This window comes from Mirounga leonina, unplaced genomic scaffold, assembly GCF_011800145.1.
Source record: "Mirounga leonina isolate KUSES-001 unplaced genomic scaffold, KU_Mleo_1.0 Mir_168, whole genome shotgun sequence".
Lineage (NCBI taxonomy): Eukaryota > Metazoa > Chordata > Mammalia > Carnivora > Phocidae > Mirounga > Mirounga leonina.
Genome location: NW_023270426.1, coordinates 12,652,987 through 12,674,489, shown reverse-complemented (window position 1 = coordinate 12,674,489; position 21,503 = coordinate 12,652,987). Strand labels below are relative to the sequence as shown.

General features: G+C 40.4%; 1 protein-coding gene across 2 annotated transcripts in view; it reads right to left on the bottom strand.

The window, feature by feature from the left end:
- MEGF10 (multiple EGF like domains 10) overlaps positions 1–21,503 on the bottom strand; it is a 211,988-nt gene that overhangs the window by 118,810 nt on the left and 71,675 nt on the right. For both annotated transcript variants that reach the window (XM_035014032.1, XM_035014033.1), the window contains one exon: positions 3,927–4,061. In XM_035014032.1, the coding sequence (XP_034869923.1) occupies positions 3,927–4,061 (135 nt within the window). The remainder of the gene's footprint in view (positions 1–3,926; positions 4,062–21,503) is intronic.

Genomic DNA, 21,503 nt, shown 5'->3' with positions numbered 1-21,503 from the left:
AATTCTGAAAATTACTTTTAAACTTGAATGTATCATAAGCAGGTTAGTAAATCGTGAATTTTCTTCAAATTACGACAGCCAAATACTCTGTAACTGACTATACCTAATTTGCTCAATACCCACCTACGGTTGAAGAAATAACTTGTTCACTTTTCAAGGGGCCACTTTGTGGAGGCTGTGTGCTTGCATCACAAAGGGAAAGATCTCTGAGAACAGGCCAGCCTCCTCTGGGTCTTTTTTATTTATTTATTTAATTTCATTTTATTATGTTATGTTAGTCACCATACAGTACATCATTAGCTTTTGATGCAGTGATCCACGATTCATTGATCCATGCAGTACATGCCCTCCTTAATACCCGTCACTGGGCTAACCCATCCTCTGGGTCTGTATCACCGCTTCCAGGCCTCTGCTAACCGTTCACACCTCCATGTTCCTCAGCAGCTGCTCTTAAGTCAGAGCAGGAAGGAACCTTCTTGACTGCCTAGTCCAATCTTGTTTTTATCACAAATGAGCAACACTGAGCTCCCTGTGCTAGCAGTCAGCCTAGGGCCAGCACTAAGCCCGGGTTCCCCAGACACCGTCCTGTCCCATGCCACCTCTCAGATGTCATTAGAACATCTAAAGCTTCTAAAGCAGACAACTGGTGCCAAACTGGTATAAAGGGAATCTGATCTCAATTCTACACTATTTTCACCACAGAGATGCGTAACTCTTCACCTCCTGCTTGTGTGTTTAATCTCAGAGACACTGAAAACATATCATCACCGGGACTTTAACCTATTAAATATCATCCGGGGAGAAACCCCAGCAAGATTTAATTTAAGGTCAAAGAATGGGGGGGGGGTGGAGAAGCCATCATCACTTGGACACATTCCAAAGTGGTTCATTACATTCTATCTGCCAAAATGATCTTGTTACTTTAATCAGATATGATAATAATCATCATTCCTTATCTCTGCTCGCTTCAGGACTTGCTTCTTCCATTACCACCACTTCTGTGTTCCACACCCAAGGGGATGGGCAAAGCATGGCTTCTCTTCCTTGGTGCCCTCTTTAGCAGAAACCCCAGTAGATGCCAACACGTAAACTCACAGACCAGGGAAAGGTGATATGAAGAAGGAACAGATAATTCATGGAATTATCCATTTCCAAAAGGCTGATGCACGGGATTCCTTTAATAGCAAGCACCCCTTGTGTATTTTAAATGATTTCGTTTTCCTTAATTTTATTTTCTGTACGACTTCTCAGAACCACAATGGCTGCATTAAAATGAGGCCTCCTTTTATTTGAAAACTAATGATTCAGCAAGCCTGGGGCAGGGCCTGAGAGTCTGCATTTCTGGCAGGTGCCAGAGACGCAAGACTCCGGCTGAGTCCATTTGGTACAGGTGGGGTTGAGATAAGGCAAGCCTCCAATGAGCCCTACTCAGCCCTACCACCAGGAATTCTGTCCTTGACACTCATCTTCCTCTCCCCATTTCCATTCAAGCAGGTTTTGAAAATACAGAATGTGTCACCTGCACCCTTGTTTGATCATTTTAGTTTCTGTTCCTTCCTCCATTCTTGTCACAACTATTGCACTTTCTTTTACATTTCTTCCAAGAATCATTATCTGGCGTTAAAACAGGAAATGTATCAATAAGAAGATTATGGCTGTCAATCCTTCTTTCTAGAAGGTCATAGGAAAAAAAATACAGTTGGGAGAAAAAAATCCCCATTATGTCCCTTCTCTTTCTCGCTCTTTTTCCCTCCTCATTAGTAAGTCTTTTAGAGGTTACTCTAATTACTTCTGCAATGGTTGAACTGCATTAGGTTTAGAGACTAATGTGCCCTGTGCCTGTCCCTCTGTCCCCTCTCCCCGTTCCCCCACTGATGTCCATATTTAGCCATTTTATTTCCTGTCAGGTGAGTGTACTCAATCAACAGCCATTTATCCAGCACATGCCCTAAGCAAGGCAGGGTTTTAGACCCTGGGAATTATCCATAGCGAACAAAACATGCAATTATGTGTTGCCAAGTTTCGTCAAATAATGAGGAAAGAATCAGGACAAAATGTACATGTACGAGTGGGTGCTGGGCTACTGAAGTCTGGCTTCTTTTCTCTTTTCAGCCTTTCCCTCAGAGAGTTCACCTGTTCACGTCTCATCATGCTGGAGACTCCTGATTCTGTGCTCCCAAACACTACCGGGCCCATTTCTCAAACCGATCTTAGGCACACGACAGGGCAACCACACTAATCTCTTCCCTCTCAAATCAATTCTCTTCCTTTTCTTTCTCATATGACACCTCCACGCTTTCACAGAGCAGGTTCTAAATCTCACCTTCGCTGCCTCCTGCACATCCTACAATCCATGTATGACCAAGATGTGTTGATTCTTATTTCACAGTATCTTACGAATTTGATTTTTTCCTTCTATTCCAAAGCTCTCATGCTCCCACAAGTTCAACCACCAGTGGCTTCTCCCTTTTTCAAATGTGATATGTACCCATTCTTGTATTCACTGATTCATGTTTACTGCTTTAATGGATATTTATTATGCTCTTTGTAGCTGAAATGTTTATGGGGGGGTGCTGCGACGATTATAAAGATAATTAATAGGAGGTCCTTCCCCTTCAGTTCTATATAATACAGTTAATATCACAGATACATAAAACTTGATTACATACACATATTTCCTCTACAGCTTAAAGCTTCATAATGATACATAACTCCATGGATTGACCAGGGAGTACGTTTCTGTTACCCTGATTGTAATACTGCGCATAGACATGGGGAAGCCCTCACTGAAAAAAATAATGCCGTGAGTGAGGGACTAGGGTGCCCCTAGAGTAACACAGCTGCTGTGCCTGAAGGGCTCTGAGCTGGGCCGACAGTCCTGGCTGGATGTGTCCCCTGTGGGGTGCTGCTCACGGTGCTGGGTGCTGAGAACAGGGAAAAGCGACGGGGAGTTCAATGAAATGGCGCGTACAGCTATCAAAACTACCTGCTATTCTGGGGTGCTTGAGCGGACTAGAAGGGCGCCACCTTCTCTCTGGAAAGCCGACACTTGCAATGTGACTTGTAGCTAAAGGTGCTTTTGTAGAAATGCAAGTAGCACAGTAGAGCGGTGTAGACTACATTTGACTAGTCTGCCTTAGCACTAGATGGTTTGTATTATTTTTGTGTTCCAAAAAGGACTCTAAGCTCTCTGACAGTGACCTGTTGTATTGTCCCTTCCTCTGCATCTCCTACTGTACATTGCCCTAATCTGTATACGACACCATCTGCTTTGATGCAATCTAGTCAATCTTGCCCTCCTTCAGGACCGTACTGACTCTAGTTTTGCTGCTCAAGACCCTCAGCGGTCTGCATGGCACTGGTTTCAAGCCACCTTCCATGCCTAGAACTCTACTCAATCACTGCTATCCGCTCGTCTTATTCAGGTCTTTGAGAGCATCTCAGCTGACACTATGTCCATGCGCCCTCTCCAGTGCCTCCAGAAATCACATCGCCCTTTTCAGGCCACATACAGCCCAATTTTTTTGTACCATACTTGGCCACCCTTCAGTACATTATTCCATATTGTCCTTCGCCGCTTACCCATTGGTTCCCATGCATAAGTCCAGCTCCCCCAGATTATTGCAAAATAGACTGAGAGCAGGGAGATGTTTGGGAGATCATGTGAATGGAGCTAGTAATATTCTCCCTGCAGGATATGATTGCTCCTGTGTTAGAATCAATAGACCAGAGTTCTTTCACTTTATATTCTGTAATCAAGTTCTATATTCTGAAGAGTACTAACTTATTAATATAACTACTGGCTTTTACATAAAAGTAATTTCATAATCTCTTCTCAAAGTCTAATTTTACATGTCAGGCTGGTAATGATAATATATAAAAAAAAAATCAGAAACTACTTCTCAGACTACTCTCAAAACGATTACCTTTCCCAGTGGCTGCACACATTAGGGTCTTCAAGATTCAGGGATGATGCTGTCCTGCTCCAGAGGCATAACGAGAAACAGATAAAGCTCAGGCATGAGTTCAAAGAGATAACCATTTTTTTTTGGAAGAACAACCTACAAGAAAACAAAAATCCCAATTAGAGAAGCATTAAAATGACCCAAACAGAATTCTTTTCAGTACAACAACCATTTGGGACCAGTTGTCAGTAGGGCTGAACCACGCATAACAAGCCATGTGTTTAAATAGACGGGTCACCAGATTTCATGGTCCAAGAGAGAGGTATTTCTTGTGTTGTGCAGGGTGGTCACCATTTTGTAAATTACTAAAATGTGCAAATCATCATTAATTGCCATCACAACAAAAGCCCTTCTCATCCAGGCCAGCCGACATTAAAGGAATCTACCCGAACAACTCAGAGCAACACAGACTTCCAGATTCTCTCACCAGGCATATTTCCCTTCTGGAAGAAGAGGGCTCACAGAGGAATCTGGCCTCATTTGTCCTGGAGGGTAAACGATGAAACAGAAGCTCCATTGACTCAAGAGAGAGGCACCTCAGGCTCAAACTGAGATTCATTCAATAATTCACTCAATGGCCATGGAACGTCTGCTAGGTCTGCTCTATCCTAGGCACTGCGCAAAAACTGGACATCAAATACAGACACAATTTCTGTCCCTGGCCATTAAGATGCCTATAATTTAATAATCATGATGTACATTTCCCACATTTAGTGCTTCCGTTTCCCCATCTGCTCAACAGAAACAAAACCAGCCATCTTACAGAGGTTTGTTCGTAGGTGTGCAGAAAAAGGTGTAAGGCTGTTTAGAGGTTGGTGTTAGAGAAAACCAACCTGGTGTTCTTGAGAGGAAGAATGAACACAACGGAAAAGCAAACAGCAGCTTATTTGCAAAAGAGGCCCGCAAAGGAGATACAAGAGGAAGGAGAGAATGTTCCATGCAGACGGAACCAGAGGGGAGGGAGGGTCAGGCACACTTTGGGGAGCTCAAATTAATTCAGCCAAGAAAGAGACAGGGGCATAGCACAAAGGGTTTTGTACACCATTGCCAAGTCCGAGAACTTCACTGGGGGATAAAGCAGACCTTGCAGGGAAGTGAGCGAATCTGAGAGACTTTTGGGAGTTGAATCAGTAGAACTTGATGACTGAATATGAGAGTAAGAGAGAGGAGTGCTCCCCGGAAGAGCCCCATGGGTAGATGGCGTGCCCTTCACTAAGATGAGAAGCACAGACACCCTCTCCTTCTGGGATGGAAGAAGCTTTAGATCAGGTTCAGATACATCAAGTCTGAGGTTCCCAGGAGGTACTCACATGAAGTCATCGGCAGGCATTTATTGAACACATACTATGTGCCAGGCACTCACCAGCTTGGGATTGTAATAGCAGCATGGCCTGTGCCTGGAACTCACGCCCAGCTCCTCACCTCCAGGAACTTACCCCTTAGTCAGAAGGAAACGTTTAATTGGCACACTTATAAAATGATTTTATATAATTATTGCAAAAATGGACACGGAACTATAAATAGCTGATCCACTTACTACTTAAAAAGAGAACAGGTATTGACCTGCCTGTTGGTAAACTAGGGAAACTAGTAACAATAGGCCAGATTATGTGACTGAAGCAGTTATTTTCCGGGTGAAAGCTGGCATTTTGAGAAGTTATACTAACTTTCTACACCACAAGGCGCGGAACCAAATGGGAACAAAATTTATTGAATAATGACCTTGTGGTTTAAAAAGATAAGTTTATTGGGATGCCAGGCTGGTTCAGTTGGTGGAGCACCGAACTCCTATTTAAAAAAAAAAAAAAGAGAGATTGATTTATTTATTTGAGAGAAAGAGAGCATGAGCTCCTGGGCATGAGTCAGGGAAGTGGCAGAAGGAGAGAACCTCAGGCTGACTCCCTGCTGAACATGGAGCCTCCTGAGGGCTCAGTCTGAGATCATGAGCTGAGCCAAAACCAAGAGTCAGACACTCAACTGACTGAGCCACCCAGGCGCCCTGGAGTGTGGGACTCTTGATCTTGGGCTCATGAGTTCGAGCCCCATGCAGGGTGTAGAGATTACTTCAAAAAAAAAAAAAAAAAAAGGGTAGAGGGTAAGTTTATCTTCAAATAAACAATAAACAACAATAGCAGCAAAAACCTAACCTTAGGAAATAGTTTATCCTTCAAAGTCAAGAGACTAGATCAAGGGAAGAAGTACTCAATCCTTCAAAATCAAGGCTGTTTATAAGGATAAGTGTATCAAGTATATCGTGACAAGTGTCACACCTGTGTCTAACTGCACAAAGGCTAAAACTAAAGACAACATTTGATTTAGGATAAGGAAATAATATCATGAACGTGTAGGATAACGAGAAGATACTATAAGCCATTATGAGAGGCTGTGAAATCTTTAAAAAGGGAAGTTTCCGTCATCACAAAATATATTCTAACATTAAAAGCATAAATGGGTAGCCAAAATAGGGCTTATAAATTAATTCAAATTATCAGTGTTTGTCATGAAGTTGTAAAATCTGAAGCTCAACATTATATAACCAAAGAAGCTTTTCCACTTAACAAGAATGATGAACAGTGATGATGATGATGATGATGATAGGCAATAATTTCCAGACCGGCTCCTGGGAGCCAGGCCCAGGGCGTGGAACCTTTTATGTGCGTGATCTGTCCAACCCTCACAGTCATTTACCTAAGAAAAAGGTGTTTTTATGATCCCCATTTCACAGTTGAAGACATGTAATACACTGCTAATGTTTTCCTCATTCATCAAAAGAAGCAAACCTCTAATATACTTGGTTGTAACAAACAAGCATGGCAAATACCTCCTGTCTCATTGCTTTATCTATGTCAGGGTAAGTGTTTTGTTTCAGCGAAGTGTGAAATATATATATTAACTTTCATTCTCTCCTCAAAGACAAAACGAGTGCTAGTCAGCAGTAATCTGCCGTCTACTTACCAACAATTACCCCAAATTGGAAAGTTTATATCGTGAGTCACCATCTTAGACTCAAACCATCCATTTTCCAATTAGAAATGTTTAGTCTGTAAAGTTAGAAATTGCTGCAAGCAATGAATCAAACTGCCAAGAAAAAGAAAAAGGCTGTGTGTTTTCCTTTAATGTAAAAATTTTAACGTTAATCTTTTGGTAGCCCTTCTTGCTTTGCACTTGACGTGAAGCTCTATGAAGGCTTTAACCTCTCTGTGGGGATGGCAGGAAAAAAAAAAAAAAAGCAAAATTTGGTTACCTCCCCTTTGCTTTTGAAATTTGGCATACAGAAAAATCTAACTGCATTGCCAATTTGCTGGAGGTGTTTCCAGAAGGGAAAATATAAAGACATTTAAAAAAATGTATATATACATCAGCTGGTCTCATTCCCCAAGGATTTTCCAAATTAAAATAAAAAAATTAACTGAGTTCTAAAATAACCTGCATTAGAGTATAAAACATCAAAAGCAAAAAGAATTGCTAGTTCCAGATGCGGGGATCATGCAACCTCACATAAACAGGTTAAAACCCTTTGAGAAAATAATTCAAATGTTATATACCGTGTGGGGAAAGGACATTTCACAGACATGCCAATGAGCTGTAAGAAACTATAGAAATACAACATTTCGTTATATTCAGAACACAGATGTTCCGTCCTTTTGTTCGGTCTTGTTGAATAAAAGGCACGGAGAGAAAAAACCCAAGTAAGAAATGGATAGGGCATTACATAAACCATTTCCCTGCTTTATTTGTATTCTTCTATAGGTTTCGCTGAGTAAATGCGGGTACAGTTTTTCCTTCATATCTTCCCTGAAGGAAAAAAGTTCAACACATTTCCCCCTCATTTCTCTCTTTTAAGCTGTGCCATCTTGTCTTACACTATAATCTTCCACTTCGGAGCACATATGAAAACAAAACACAATCTTTAAAAAATAGAATTATTTCAATTGGAACAAAAGTAACACAGTGGTGATTTGCTTCATTAAAACAGACATTTGGAAAATATTCAAAACTCTAAATTAAGAGTTCTGCTACCCCCACCCACTCAGTCTTCATCTTCAAATAACTTTCCTTATGGTTCCATTTAACAAAATTTAAAATGTAAAAAAAAAAAAAAAAGAGAGAGAGTCATTTGCATGAACCCCCTAGTGCCAAACTTGATTGCATTTCATATCATTCACTTAATTATTATGGAAAAATCAAAACAGAAAATCAGTACAACTGATTAGCATTGCTAAAGTGCTCCTATTAGAAAAAAGAAACACAGCAGGTAGGATTAACTCTTGCTACCTACTAGGAAGGCAGGCTTTGCTTATTCTCACAAAAACCTCGATAAATAATCAGGTTGAATACAGTCCTTACAATGGATGAATCTAGGTTCTTTTTTTTTTTTTTAAAGATTTTATTTATTTATTTGAGAGAGAGAGAGAATGAGAGACAGAGAACATGAGAGGGAGGAGGGTCAGAGGGAGAAGCAGACTCCCTGCCGAGCAGGGAGCCCGATGCGGGACTCGATCCCGGGACTCCAGGATCATGACCTGAGCCGAAGGCAGTCGCCCAACCAACTGAGCCACCCAGGCGCCCTGAATCTAGGTTCTGATGATAGGGAGTAGTTTATCAGTGTATTAGGGAGAGATAAATAACGGGGGCGTTGACGTGCTAATTTATTTTTGCAACAACAGAGGGATAAATGATGCCAGACAATCCTTTCTGCCTCTAAAATCTATTTCCTTCCTAGAATCATTAAGTGCACTCATTGAAATAACTTGGGTGCCCTCACCCAGTTTTTCTTCAAGCTCATTTCCTTAAAATCATCTCACAGTTTTCTAAGCGAGAATAAATTTCATGATTAAGAGTAGTCACATTTCCACAATCCCTACCCCCTCTCTGGGTACCAAAAGCCACCAATTTTCCCTGATCACACCATCATGTTATCTGTAAATAACATACTAGCTTTTCCTCAGAAAGGCTGCCCAAGTGGGACAGAAGGAACATGCTGTGTTCCTCCTGGAGCTTCAGGCCTGTGACTAGAATATCAGAGCTCCAGCTTGGGGGTATCAACGATGTCAAAAGACACTCATGTGACTCTTGATCTCAGGGTTCTGAGTTCAAGCCCCACATTGGCAGTAGAGCTTACTTAAAAAAAAAAAAAAAAAAAAGAATAACACTACTGGTTGTCCTGGGAACAACCCCAGATGAGAACTTCCACAGAAATACTACTTTGCAGATAAAAAGAATCCAAGAGGCATTGTTGTGATTTCTGTTTTGACCATCCAAAGCTAGTTATTCTAGCAGCGTATGACTTCAACCAAGCATAACTCTTTCTCTGAAGCAATGCAAGTACCATATATGTTGTGTGTATAAAGCCTCATGTTCTTTTGCTCATATCAAACACCACAACAGAGATATTCTTCTGAATCACATTAAATCATCCTATATGGGCAGTCGCACGGCATTCTTTGGAAGGCTCCGAGAATATAAGTTAATGCAGCTATTAACACCAAAAACATTTATCAAATCCTATTCTACAAACTTATAATGGTTTCATAAGCAACCAAAAAAAAAAATATCCCCCCATATTCCCTATTAGCAGGAAGTGAGTGTTTCATATCAGTTTTGGCATTCACTGGACACTTCACACCAAGCAAGAACGAGGCAAAGCCCTGGGGCTGCCAGGCTCTGGGCCACCCTGAGGAAGCTCACCAGCTACATGAAGAATGGCCACAAATGGACCATTTCAATACAGCACGAGGCAGGCATGGTTAAACCCAGAAGAAGCTGTTGTGGGAACAGAGAGGTACAGTCTCACCGACTTAACCTGCCAGCTCCGCATGTATTATCTAGGTGGCATTAAAGGGTAGTTTGGGGGGAGGGGGGCCCTGATCACCCGCACGTCCTCAACTTTGGTAAGTACTCTAAAACACCCCTAGGAATCCCACGCACAGCACATGGAAAATTCCACAAACAATACTCACTAAGGATCTAAGTTCAAGCAACTGTGGGGACCATGATGCCTTATAAGGCACGGTCTCAGCCTCAACAGGTCAAAATCTACTAGGGATGAAAATTCTAAATAAACTATTATTTGCCAAATGAGTCAACGTAGAAACAAAGGGCCAGAGTTTTAAGAGGAGGGAAAAACCAGTGAGCAGTAAAGTTTTATGAAAGAGGTTGAACATGAACAGGAGCGTTCAAAAGAAAAAGAACTAGAAATCACTGAGTATCTACCTCATGCCTTGCACCTCATGTACGTAATCTCATTGGCTGAGATTAAATGTTTCACTTGAAAACAGACAATTAGAACAGCAGAGATTTGAACCAATCTGGCTGATGACTACAACATCTGTGGTCTGTTCTTGGCATCACATCCGGGTAAAAGGAAGCCTTGAGTAAATGAAAACCATGGCAAGGGGCCATGAGGCAAAGAGAGAAGTGGGAGCCAAGCCTCGCGGGTGGAGAGCAGGAGGACTTGTAAGGAATCCTGAGAGGCAGTGCTAGAAAAGTAGGCAGAGCTCAGTGATAAAGGGTCTTGAGCACCAGGCTAAGGAGTACATATGGTTTTATCTCGCTTGCAGTGGGATACACTGAAGTCTTCAAGCAGGTGCTTTATTAGATGAAAGAGGTGTTTTGGAGATTAACACAGAGAGGGTGTGCAAAATCCAACGAAGGGAACAGGGACTGGGGGCAAAGAAAGGGATGGAGGTTCATGCATTCAGGTTTGGGGTGGATCTGCCCTTGGAGGGGGGATAGACTAAGGGAAGTATACAGGAAGTGTAAGGGAAAGTAAGAATTGGTGAGACTGGGAGAAATAATAGAACATAGGGTCAATATCAAAGACAGCTGCTGCACCTGGGGGCCTCAATCAATTAAGCATCCAACTCTTGATCCCAGCTCAGGTCTTGATCTCAGGGTGGTGAGTTCAAGTCCCATGTTCTCCTCCAGGCTGGGTGTGGAGCCTACTTAAAAAAAGAATAATAGTAAAATAAAAGAATACAAAATAAAAAAACTAAGAAAACAAACTTCTGATGTTGATCATGAAAATAAGAAAGTGAAAACACCCAATATCAGAAAAACAAAGAGAAAGACATAAGAACAGACTCATAAGGGATGTTTGGGGTGCCTGGGTGGCTCAGTCAGGTAAGTGACTGACTCCTGATTTCAGCTCAGGTCATGATCCCAGGGTCCTGGGATCAAGCCCCACATCAGGCTCTGCACTCTGTGCTGAGCATAGAGCCTGCTTAAGATTCTCTCTCTCTCTCTCTCTGCTCCTCCCCACCTCCCAGCTCAGCTCTCTTTCTCTAAAAAAAAAAAAAAAAAAAAAAAAAAAAGAACAGCTGTTGTGGCTTAAAACATTATGAATTGCAGTTTTATTTGCTCAGTTCAGTCTACTTATCTCCTTTTGGGGAAACAATACCTCTCTTTTTTATAAGAAAAAGAAACTTCAAGCACCACTTCTCATTCCAGGGTTCAGTGAATATAATCATCTTGATCTTCCTAAACTTCTCATGACTTCATATTCCTCAATAACATTCCCACTCATTCTTCTCCATTTGGAGTCCTAATTTATTTGGCCTCCACCAAAAAAAAAGCTCTATTATCCCTTTTATAAAATTTACCCTTTCTTTCTTTCTTTTTTCAACAACTATGCTCTGGCAGCCCTAATTATACCCTAGGGTTGTAGCCAACCTCCAGGCTGACCTCCAACGATCCCTGCCTTGCGTCAGCCCCTTTCTCGATGAGTAGACTGTGCAACCAACAGGATACGGCAAAAACGACAGAGTATAACTTCCAGAGCTACGTCATCAGAGGCAACACAGTTCCCATCTTGCTTTTTGGACCACCCTTCTTGCAGGCAGCCGGCTGCCATGCCATTAGGACACTCAAGCAGCAAAGTGAAGCCTCAGGGGAGGCTTCCCGCCAACAGCCATGTGAATGGATCCTCCAGCCCTGTCAAGCCTTCAGGTGACTGCAGCCCCTGCTGACGTACTGAGCTCCTGAGCCAGAGCCACCAGCTGAGCTTCTCCCAAATTCCTGACACGGACCAAAACTGAGGTAACGCACGTTTGCTGTCTTAAGCCACAAAGTTCTGAGGTAACTGAGCTGCCTCGTGATAACCTGGAGAGTTCTCATGTGCTCGGGGCCTACTGGTCACTTACAAAATACTAAATGGGTGGATTCTAAACTTTTCTCTGGGTTGCTTTTTCATTTACAAATAAATGCTCCTTTTCCTTTCCTGCCTTTGAACTAGTTTTCTATGATGATCTCTGAAAATATATATATAGTATATGAAATAAATACATAAAAATTTACTGATAGAAATAAAATTTATATGTAAAATAAATAAAATTTAATTATTTTTTTGCTTTTAACTATTTTGAAATAATTTCGAAGTTATTTGAAAGCTATAAATATACAACAAAGAATGACTTTCACCCAGACTCACTAGCTGCTAACATTTTGCCACATTTACTTTATCACTATCCACTTAAATACACATACACATCTTTAACCATTTGAGAGTAATGTGTACTTTACCACTATCCATTTACAAACACACACACACACACATATATCTATTTGAGAGTAATCTGTACATAAAATTATGCCCCTATGCCTTTAAATACTTTAATGTGCATTTCCTAAGAACAGGGACATTCACATATGTAACTATAGTACAATTACCAAAATGAAAAAATTTAACACTGATGCAATATTACTATCTAATCTAGAGACCTGATTCAAATTTCATCACCTGTCCTAATCATGTCCTTATTTTAACCATCTTCTACATAGAAATTTTTCAAAGGCTTTGCTGAAAAACAAACAACTGTTCTTTCAATCAGCAAACCCTGGAGAAGGCAGTCTTTGCCCTCAAAGAGTTTACAGTCGAACGCAGAGTGGTATTGTGTCTATGGTAATGACAAAGCAATGTAAAATGGGATTAGGGTCAAAAGAGGGTTACCAAATAAGTTTGAGAGTTGAGAAAATCTTCCCAACTGGTGAGTGGGCATAAAAGATCGCACTGTTGCGGATTTTGTTGGGTAGATGGAGCAGGGGAGGTTGTACCCAGAGGAACCACTGGGAGCAAAGGCAGAGAAAGAAACTTTGCAGAGGGAAAGGCAAATGGGCGAAACTGTCTGGAACACAGAGTGGAAAACCGAGTGAGTGAAGAGGAGTTTTAGAGCCATGTCAGGACTGGGCGCCGAATATCATGGTATATGATTGACTCGAGGTAAGATATCCAAACACCTCATGAGACCTCAGGCAAAGAATGGATGGATTTGAGAAAAATGAACTAGAAAATAGGACTTGATCAGCCCAAGAAGAAAGGGAGACCTACTGCCTTTTTCTTTCTTTTAACCAACAGTACTGATTGAAGAAGCTGATGGGTCAGATTTGACCAATCCCCTGACACAATACCAGCAGGAAAAAAATCCAGTTGAAATAAAATAAATGACAAAAGAAGGCAATTTTCTTTAGACAAAAAAAAGTCAAATTATACTACAGTGGAAAAGGAGAAAATATATCTTTCTGACATATAGCAGGATACATGGGTACCATCAGAATCTTAAGTCTTTCCTTACACATGGGGTCAGAGGCGGACGGGGACAGGAATGGGAAGCCTATGTATTTGCACGGTCTCTTTCTCAGGAAGATCCTTTGCAGTGGTGCATACTGCTATAAGTAGGAAGGATGATGACGCTCATTCTGCCCCCACCACTGGCATGACAAGGGCCACCCATATGTCACCTGTTCTCTTAACTCTGGGTCATTGCACTAACCCTCAGTTTCTGAGATACTATTAGGGCACAGCTGAGCAATCCAACTCAAGCCTTCCTTTCCCTGAAGATTATCTCTTACTTAAGAAAACACAGAAGAACAAAGATCCTATGGGGGAAAGAATTTCTAGGGGACCAAGATTTTAGAAAATTTTCCTATCAACTGTATCTGTCCAGATTCTATGAAGGACTCACACACACACACACACACACACACACACACACACACACACACAGAGCGTTCCTCTATTTTTTAATACTTCATAACAGGCCATATAATTTAGGTTTGTAACACTCATTTGGTTCCTAAAAGTTTCCAGGGCACGACACATATCTTGGGATCCAGAGAGCTTTTATACTAAAAAACAGAACAGAAAGTTAGAGTTTAAGGCGTTATAAGGTCTAATCAAAATCCTTTCATTTTTATGGAAGAAATAACTGGAGCCCCAAGTTATGGTGGCTCAGCGATACCACAGAGTGAGTTTGTGAATGGTCAACACTAGAACCCAGAAGTCAGGGCTCCTAATTTCACGCAAATCATCTTCACCCAGTGAAAAAGCCATAGTCTTTCTAAAATAACATTCCACCTCTATAATGGAGCAAGAAATGCTTTTTGAAATGCAAATTCATTAAAAGCTAGATTCTCCAAGTATCTAAGGTATGTCCTGGCCAAAACTGAGAATCTGAATTAGAATGTACAAAACGTAGGGGCACCTGGGTGGCTCAGTCGGTTAAGTGTCTGACCCTTGATCTCAGTTCAGGTCTTGATCTCAGGGTCATGAGTTCAAGCCCCATGTTGGGCTCCGTGCTGGGCATGTCGCCTAATAAAAAAAAAAAGAACGAAAGAAAGAAAGAGCAAAAGGTATTTCCATATTTACACTGAACAGATGTTTCAAATAATCAGGGACAGTGCGACTCAAATGCCATTCTTCCCAGGGTTGCTCAGTTTAGAACCACTAATCCAGACCAGGATGCAGAGTGACCACAGACATGGCTCGAAGCAGGCATGGCCACAAAAGAGTCTGGACACTTTCATCCTCATGGTTTTAAGCCCACATGGTCAAAGGCTTTGAAGATTTGAGGCAAAATGTGAGGAAATTGCTGAAGGAATATAAGTAAGCGGAGGAACATAATTATTTGAAGTTGCATTTGGCCAGGACATTAAGGAGAAAATACTTGGGCAGCCTTCCCTCCCACCTCCGCTTCCTCACCAACTGCATATATATGCAAATATAAGAAGCCACAGCCCAAACCCCAACTTTATGACTCTTAAAATAGGGCTTTGTTTTAGTAGATAAAGTACCACATGCTGAAGTAGCAATACCACTTCCTGTGGTATCTAGACAGATCTTTTATTCACGACGTGACCCTGTCTGACCCTGAATAATGGTTCAAGAACAATCTCATATTGATAGGAAATTAAGGGCCATTCTCCATTCTACTTCCTTCATTCACATTATCCATCATTCTCTCTTCTGATGTCCCTGCATCTCCGTACTTGTCTTCCTCTGCCATTTTTAGGGTAATTCAGGATCCGCATGCCATGGGGACAGGAAAAGACGGCAACCAAGGAAAATTCTAGTGTGGCTCGGCATCAGACTCTGATCACTGTCAAGTCACTTATCTTCTCTCTGCTTTACTTCTCTTTCATAAATATCAGCCAGGAAAGCAGCTTGAATGGCAAGCAAACTTACAAAGAGAGTTATAGTTGCCATTTGTCTTTCTTATAAACTTCCAGAATGCCTAAGATTCATCAGCTTTTGTATGAACATAGCCTGTAACAGGAAGCTGGTCCAAGACTCTTAATTTTACAAGTGGTATTACCGTGATCCAGAGAAATTCAGTGTATGCCCAAGGTCACAAAACTCTTTCATAAATAGATTCTCCTTAGGCTAATATTGGCCCAAAATTCAAGATCCTGTCAGTGTGTCTAGTGCAATATTATGAATTGCTGCACACAAAGATAATCAAGACAAAACTACATTTTTTTTCCTGTGGCTGATGCCAGTCTTAATAGAATATAAATACACAAATTATAAGTCCTAGGGCTCTTATAAAAGTTTAACACTAAAATATTGATGAAATGTCCAAGACTTTCATAAGGCAACTTGTGAATGCTCCTTTTCATATCAAGGAGGAGGAGCTCACAATGAATTATGTCTACTCAATCTGTGCATTGAAGGAGAAAATTAGACATGAGCCTATAGAAGTTTTGCTAATGGCTGTCACAAAGGAGCTGATGAAAGATAAATGGACACCCCCAATTTCTTCACTGCAATGATGCTTTTCGGTTTTCTGTGGTATCTTTTGTACCTAGAGCAGCACCTAGCAAAGAGGAGGGTGACTGAATGGATGAATGAATGAATTTAATGAATAAAGTATAAAGAGAGTCAAATATGAGGATTTTTTTAAAAGATTTTATTTATCTATTTGGGGGGTGGAATGAGCGAGAGAGAAAGCACAAGCTGGGTGGGGGAGAGGGGCAGAGGGAGAAGCAGACTCCCTGCTGAGCAGGGAGCCCGATGCAGGGCTTGATCCCAGGACCCTGGGATCATGGCCTGAGCTGAAGGCAGATATTTAACTGACTGAGCCACCCAGGTACCCCAAATATGTGGATTTGAATGAAGAATTTAAAAAAAACCTTGGATCTAGTAAGACCTCTCTTGAGTCTAGCAAGATCCAGAATTGGTAAATGGGACAAATAAAAATCTGGTGAATAATAGGTATTTCAAGTCATGAAATTTCCAAGAATTAATAATTTTTATGTACCATGAGGTGGTTGTGCATCCCTATGTACCTTAAATTACCCTAGAAATACTTGTCTTTTTTGTTTTTTAAAAGTTTTGGGGTGGGGGGACTTTGACCTTGTTAGTTTGAAATAGGGCAAGTTTTACAACTTTTACGGGCATTTTAGCTTTTTCTCTCTTATTCTCAGACAATTATGCTTGATCTGCTTATTGGAAATGTTTTTCATTAATTTATTTTTCATAATTTTTCAGGCATCAGTCAATGCTCCAATGGCAAAATTATTGCAAGAGCTGTCATCTCCTATCTCATTTATTTATTTATTTTAAAGATTTGTTAGTCCACTTTAGAGAGAGAGAGAGAGTGAGGTTAGGGCCAGAAAGAGAGGGAGAGAGAGAATCTCAAAGAGACTCCTTGATGAGCATAGAGCCCCACAAGGGGCTCGATCCTATGACCCTGAGATTATGACCTGAGCCAAAATTAAGAGTCAACCATTTAACTAACTGAGCCACCCTCTTACCTCATGCATTTATAAGCTTTGTATATTCTAGGATGATTTTACTTCTTTGGACATATCACTTTATGTATATTCTAGGATGATTTTACTTCTTTGGACAGACCACTTTATCTGCTTTCAAAAGTACTTTTAAAATCATTTTCAGTCAGTGATGCCAACTGTACCTACTAAGTATGATCGCATCCCTTTACATTATCACCATTATATTTTAGCAAAAACTTCTATTAGGAATGAAGAAATGGCCAATTTTTGGTTGACTATTCCTGAAAGGGTCATTAAGTTTTAAATTTCATTTTCACATGGAAATACGAAATAAAAAGTTGAGAAAGAATATGCCTCTGTCATTTAGCATTCATCTACTTTATTCCTGGTTCTAACTACAGCAGTAAGCAGGGAGGTAGGATTGGTCCTTTAGTTTGACTTCTTATTGTAAAGATAAAGTAGTTTTTACTAATAACAAATTTAAAACCAAAGTCTAGAAGCACTAACTTTTGAATAGCTTTTCAGTTTGATCGATTTATTCTTTTTACCGATCAACTTCCAACTGGTCCTCCATGCTGCCCCCAATTCTGTCAAAACACAAATCAGAATATCACACATCTATACTTAAAAGGTTTTTTTTTTAATTAATTTATTTATTTTAGAGAGACAGCAAGAGCAGGGGTGGAGGGGTAGAAAGGCAGAGGAAGAAAGAATCTCAAGCAGACCCACACTGAGCACAGAACCCAACGAGGGGCTCAATCTCCCGACCATGAGATCATGATCTGAGCTGAAACCAAGAGTCGGATGCTTAACTGACTGTGCCACCCAGGTGCCCCTATACTTAAAAGTTTTTGAGAGCTTTCCTTTTCAGTAAAGTCCAAACTGGCATTCCTTCACTCAAGATAATCTGAGTCCAACCTTATCATCTAGAAAGTTCTCGCATGTATGTATCATTTCTATCACCTGAGCAGTGGCTGCTACCTGACTTCACCGGTTATCCTTCAAGAAGCAAATGCTACTTCCTCTTAGAAGTGCTCCCAGGCCAATCTAAACATCCTTCCTTGTTCCCATCCTCCTGGTGCATCCTGGGAGTAGATGACGTGGACTTTTGCAAACTAGAAAGGCACACTATTTTATTCACCATTGTCTTATTCATGTCTCTACCAGCTGGTAAATTCCCTCATGTCAAAACAATCCATTGTTCACCTCTACATGTTCCCGTCACATATGAGGGGCTCAATAACATCTCTTGACTACTGATTGAATGAATGAATGAATGAATGACCCATGGAAAAGACAAAGCTCAGAATATGTAAATCAGTTGTTCTGGATTTTGAAATATTTTTCTCAATATATAGAGGAAGAAATGGAAGGTCAAGATTGTCCCGTTTAATTGCTAAACTCTACCACTGCAAAGGAAAATCCCAGAGTTGAAACAAAATGATTACAATACTAGGGATTATAAATACAGAAAAACAATGAAAGCTTTGCTGGAAAAATATGTGGTTCAGTTAGAGAAAAAATTTATGTTGTTTTGTAAGAGAATTCTATGGATACTTTCAAGGGCTTAATTAGTAGTTATTCTGTAAATTCATTGAAAGGTTAAAGTTTTCTTTTCACTGGCATTCCTGTATTCTTAGTAAGTGGCTCCACTCTGACATGGCTACATTTAGTCATGATTCTTATGGACCTGGTATTCCTCTCAGCTACAGACACAATGAAGTGACCGTGAGCATACACTGGAAGCAGCAAAGGGATGGGCCAGGATGGGCTGGGAGTCAGGCAAAAGAAGTAACGAAGGTACAGGAGCCAGGGGTAAAGGAGCAATGGAACAAACCTCTCAATGGCAACCTTTTACTATGCTGAGAAGAACACTTGAGTCCTCATGGCTGAAAAGCACAATTCCTAGGGTGCACTGTATATCCTGGTATAAGGACCCATCTCAGCAAACTTCACCAGTAAAACAATGTCTGGGAATACCCTAGAATGAACCCCCACTCATTAGCAGATTATTATAGTCTGCAGTAACTACAGGACTGCCCTGCTTCATGTGTTCATATAAATACAAGCTAGAAAAGAACAAAGAATATATAAGGTGATTTAAAATATACATTTGAAATATAGACAAAAGGAAAAGGAAGGGGTCCATATAATTTTAAGGCTTAATTTTGAGACGCAACTAAGGTCTCTGATGGTCTTTGATGAAGGTCACAACGTGACTGCAAGTGAAAGAAGATTTCAATGGACCCCAAATGTACATAAGCATCTGTACATTACCTAAATAAGGCAAGGAAATGAAAAGCACAGGTGGGCATAAATACACACAAAGTATAATGTTAAGAATAAATAAATAAATAACATTAACATTAAATATTAAACATTAATGTTAAATAGTAAACATTAATGTTAAAATAATATTAATTATTTACAACATTAATATTAAGTAATTACAGGTTTCATGGTGAATAACACCTCTGCTTTTAAAAGCAAATCCTGATAACTCTTTAAGGGCAATCTGAACCAAAGAAGCTAAAGGTATTTGAACTAAAGACATGAGCTCTGAAGTCTGCAGGGACACAGGCCCAATTTACGACATTTTGTTTAATTTCTTTCTTTCTTCCATTCTTGCTCTTTTTAAAATGTCATTTTCCTTTTGCTTTTATTATAAATCCTCTTCCTTGACACTTTTTTTTTTAATTTCAAAATCTCTAATCTTCACTTTATCATAAATAATGGAAACTACAGATAGCAGAAAGCAATCCAATTGAGGCTGACCCCATCACACGGAATACATTCATTTCCTTCTTATGAAGAATCAGTTCCTATAAACTGTATCACTGTCATTTGTTCAAGGTTTTAAACTCTCTAATCATTTCATTTAAAAAAAGGAAAACTAAAACCTAATGGATTTAAACTGCCCATGAAGACCATCTCAATTGAAGAATCTGTGGAGGATGGAAATGATTTCCTGCACAGCTTATATTTTTCCTGCCCTGCTAATTTTCAAGGGTTTATGATTCATTTCTGTAATTCCCTCGGGTCAACATGTAAGCCTCACTAAGTGTTTGAAATTCAAACCATTACATAAGCTTCCTGTCAACTTATTTCTCTCTCTGCAATAATTTATGTTCTCATTAAATATCTAGTTAATGATGTGTTGGGACCTAAGTAAAAATATCCTTTAGTCTTCTCACTAAAAACTGCATAGAAACCTCTGCTGGAGCCAACGCCGCACACCCTTCATCTGATACGTATTTGTTACCTGAGGCTGCGGGTTCCTCTTTCGGCGTGGCCCATCCCACCTCCTCAACTCAACTAGAAACGCCTTGAAAGCAAAGCCCGCGACTTGCTCTAGTCTTCCCCTGTACTTGTCCCTGATTACCACTTCTCTCCACATTTGTAAGAATATAACAGATGCTCAATAAATGGTTGTTAACTGAGCTAGATCAAAACTTGGGGCTACAGTGCATAGAAGACTCACATCACGGCGGGCAGTGATGTGAGAGAGTGAAGAGCAATCCAGGATCGCACTCTATGAATCATGGGTAGTTGACATGAGTCCAGAGGCTTGAGGTGAGAGATTGATAACTGAGAGTAGGATGGGCAACAAACACCTCATTGGGAGCCCGGGTGACTTTGAGAAACCATGCCACCAAGAGATGGTGCTTCTGCCCAGGGCTGCTCTGGCTTGGCCAAGTCACCATTTCATCTAAAAGGTCTATCCATTAAGTTATAGAAATATTTCCCCAACAAGAGAACTGAAACTAACACATGAGCTGTATTATCCCAGAAGATCTTGCTGTTCTTAGGAAAAACAGAAGAAAACTAATCTGAATCTTATGTAAAGAAAAGCTTAGCTTGGCCTGCAACTGAATAATCCGACCATAGTGTCTTTGTTTGAACCGCAGGTCTTTCCTACTGTATCTTTGTTGCTTCTTTGGGGTTTTGTTTGTTTGTTTGTTTGTTTTTAGATTTTTATTTATTTATTTAGAGAGAGACAGAGAGAACACAAGAGCAGGGAGAGGGAAAGAGAGAATCTCAAGCAGACTTGGAGCTGAGTGCAGAGCCTGAGGTGGGGCCTGATCTCACCACCCCGATATCATGACTTGAGCTGAAATCAAGAGTCCCATGCCCAAATGACTGAGCCACCCAGGCGTCCTGTATCTTTGTTTCTTAAAACAAATTTTAACATGGTAAAAATCTGAGTCTAAACATGCCTGCTTTCATATTTGGCAAGAATATGTTTGACACCAATGATAGAAAATATTGCCTATGTGGATAAAGGTGGTAAAAAGTAAATTACAAATATTAGGTGTCAGATGAGTCAACAAATAGGGAGTAACATTAAGGTTGGTACACCTTTACGCACATGTGTATGTCCAAATGTTAAATATATACAAATTACAAGTAGGACAAGTTTAGGCTCCATGAATATAAGAATTGAGATTAAATCTTGATTATGCTCTACAAATCACCTGTTTCGTGTGAGTCAGAGTAAGAGCCACATTTAAGAATATAGTCAACTAGAAA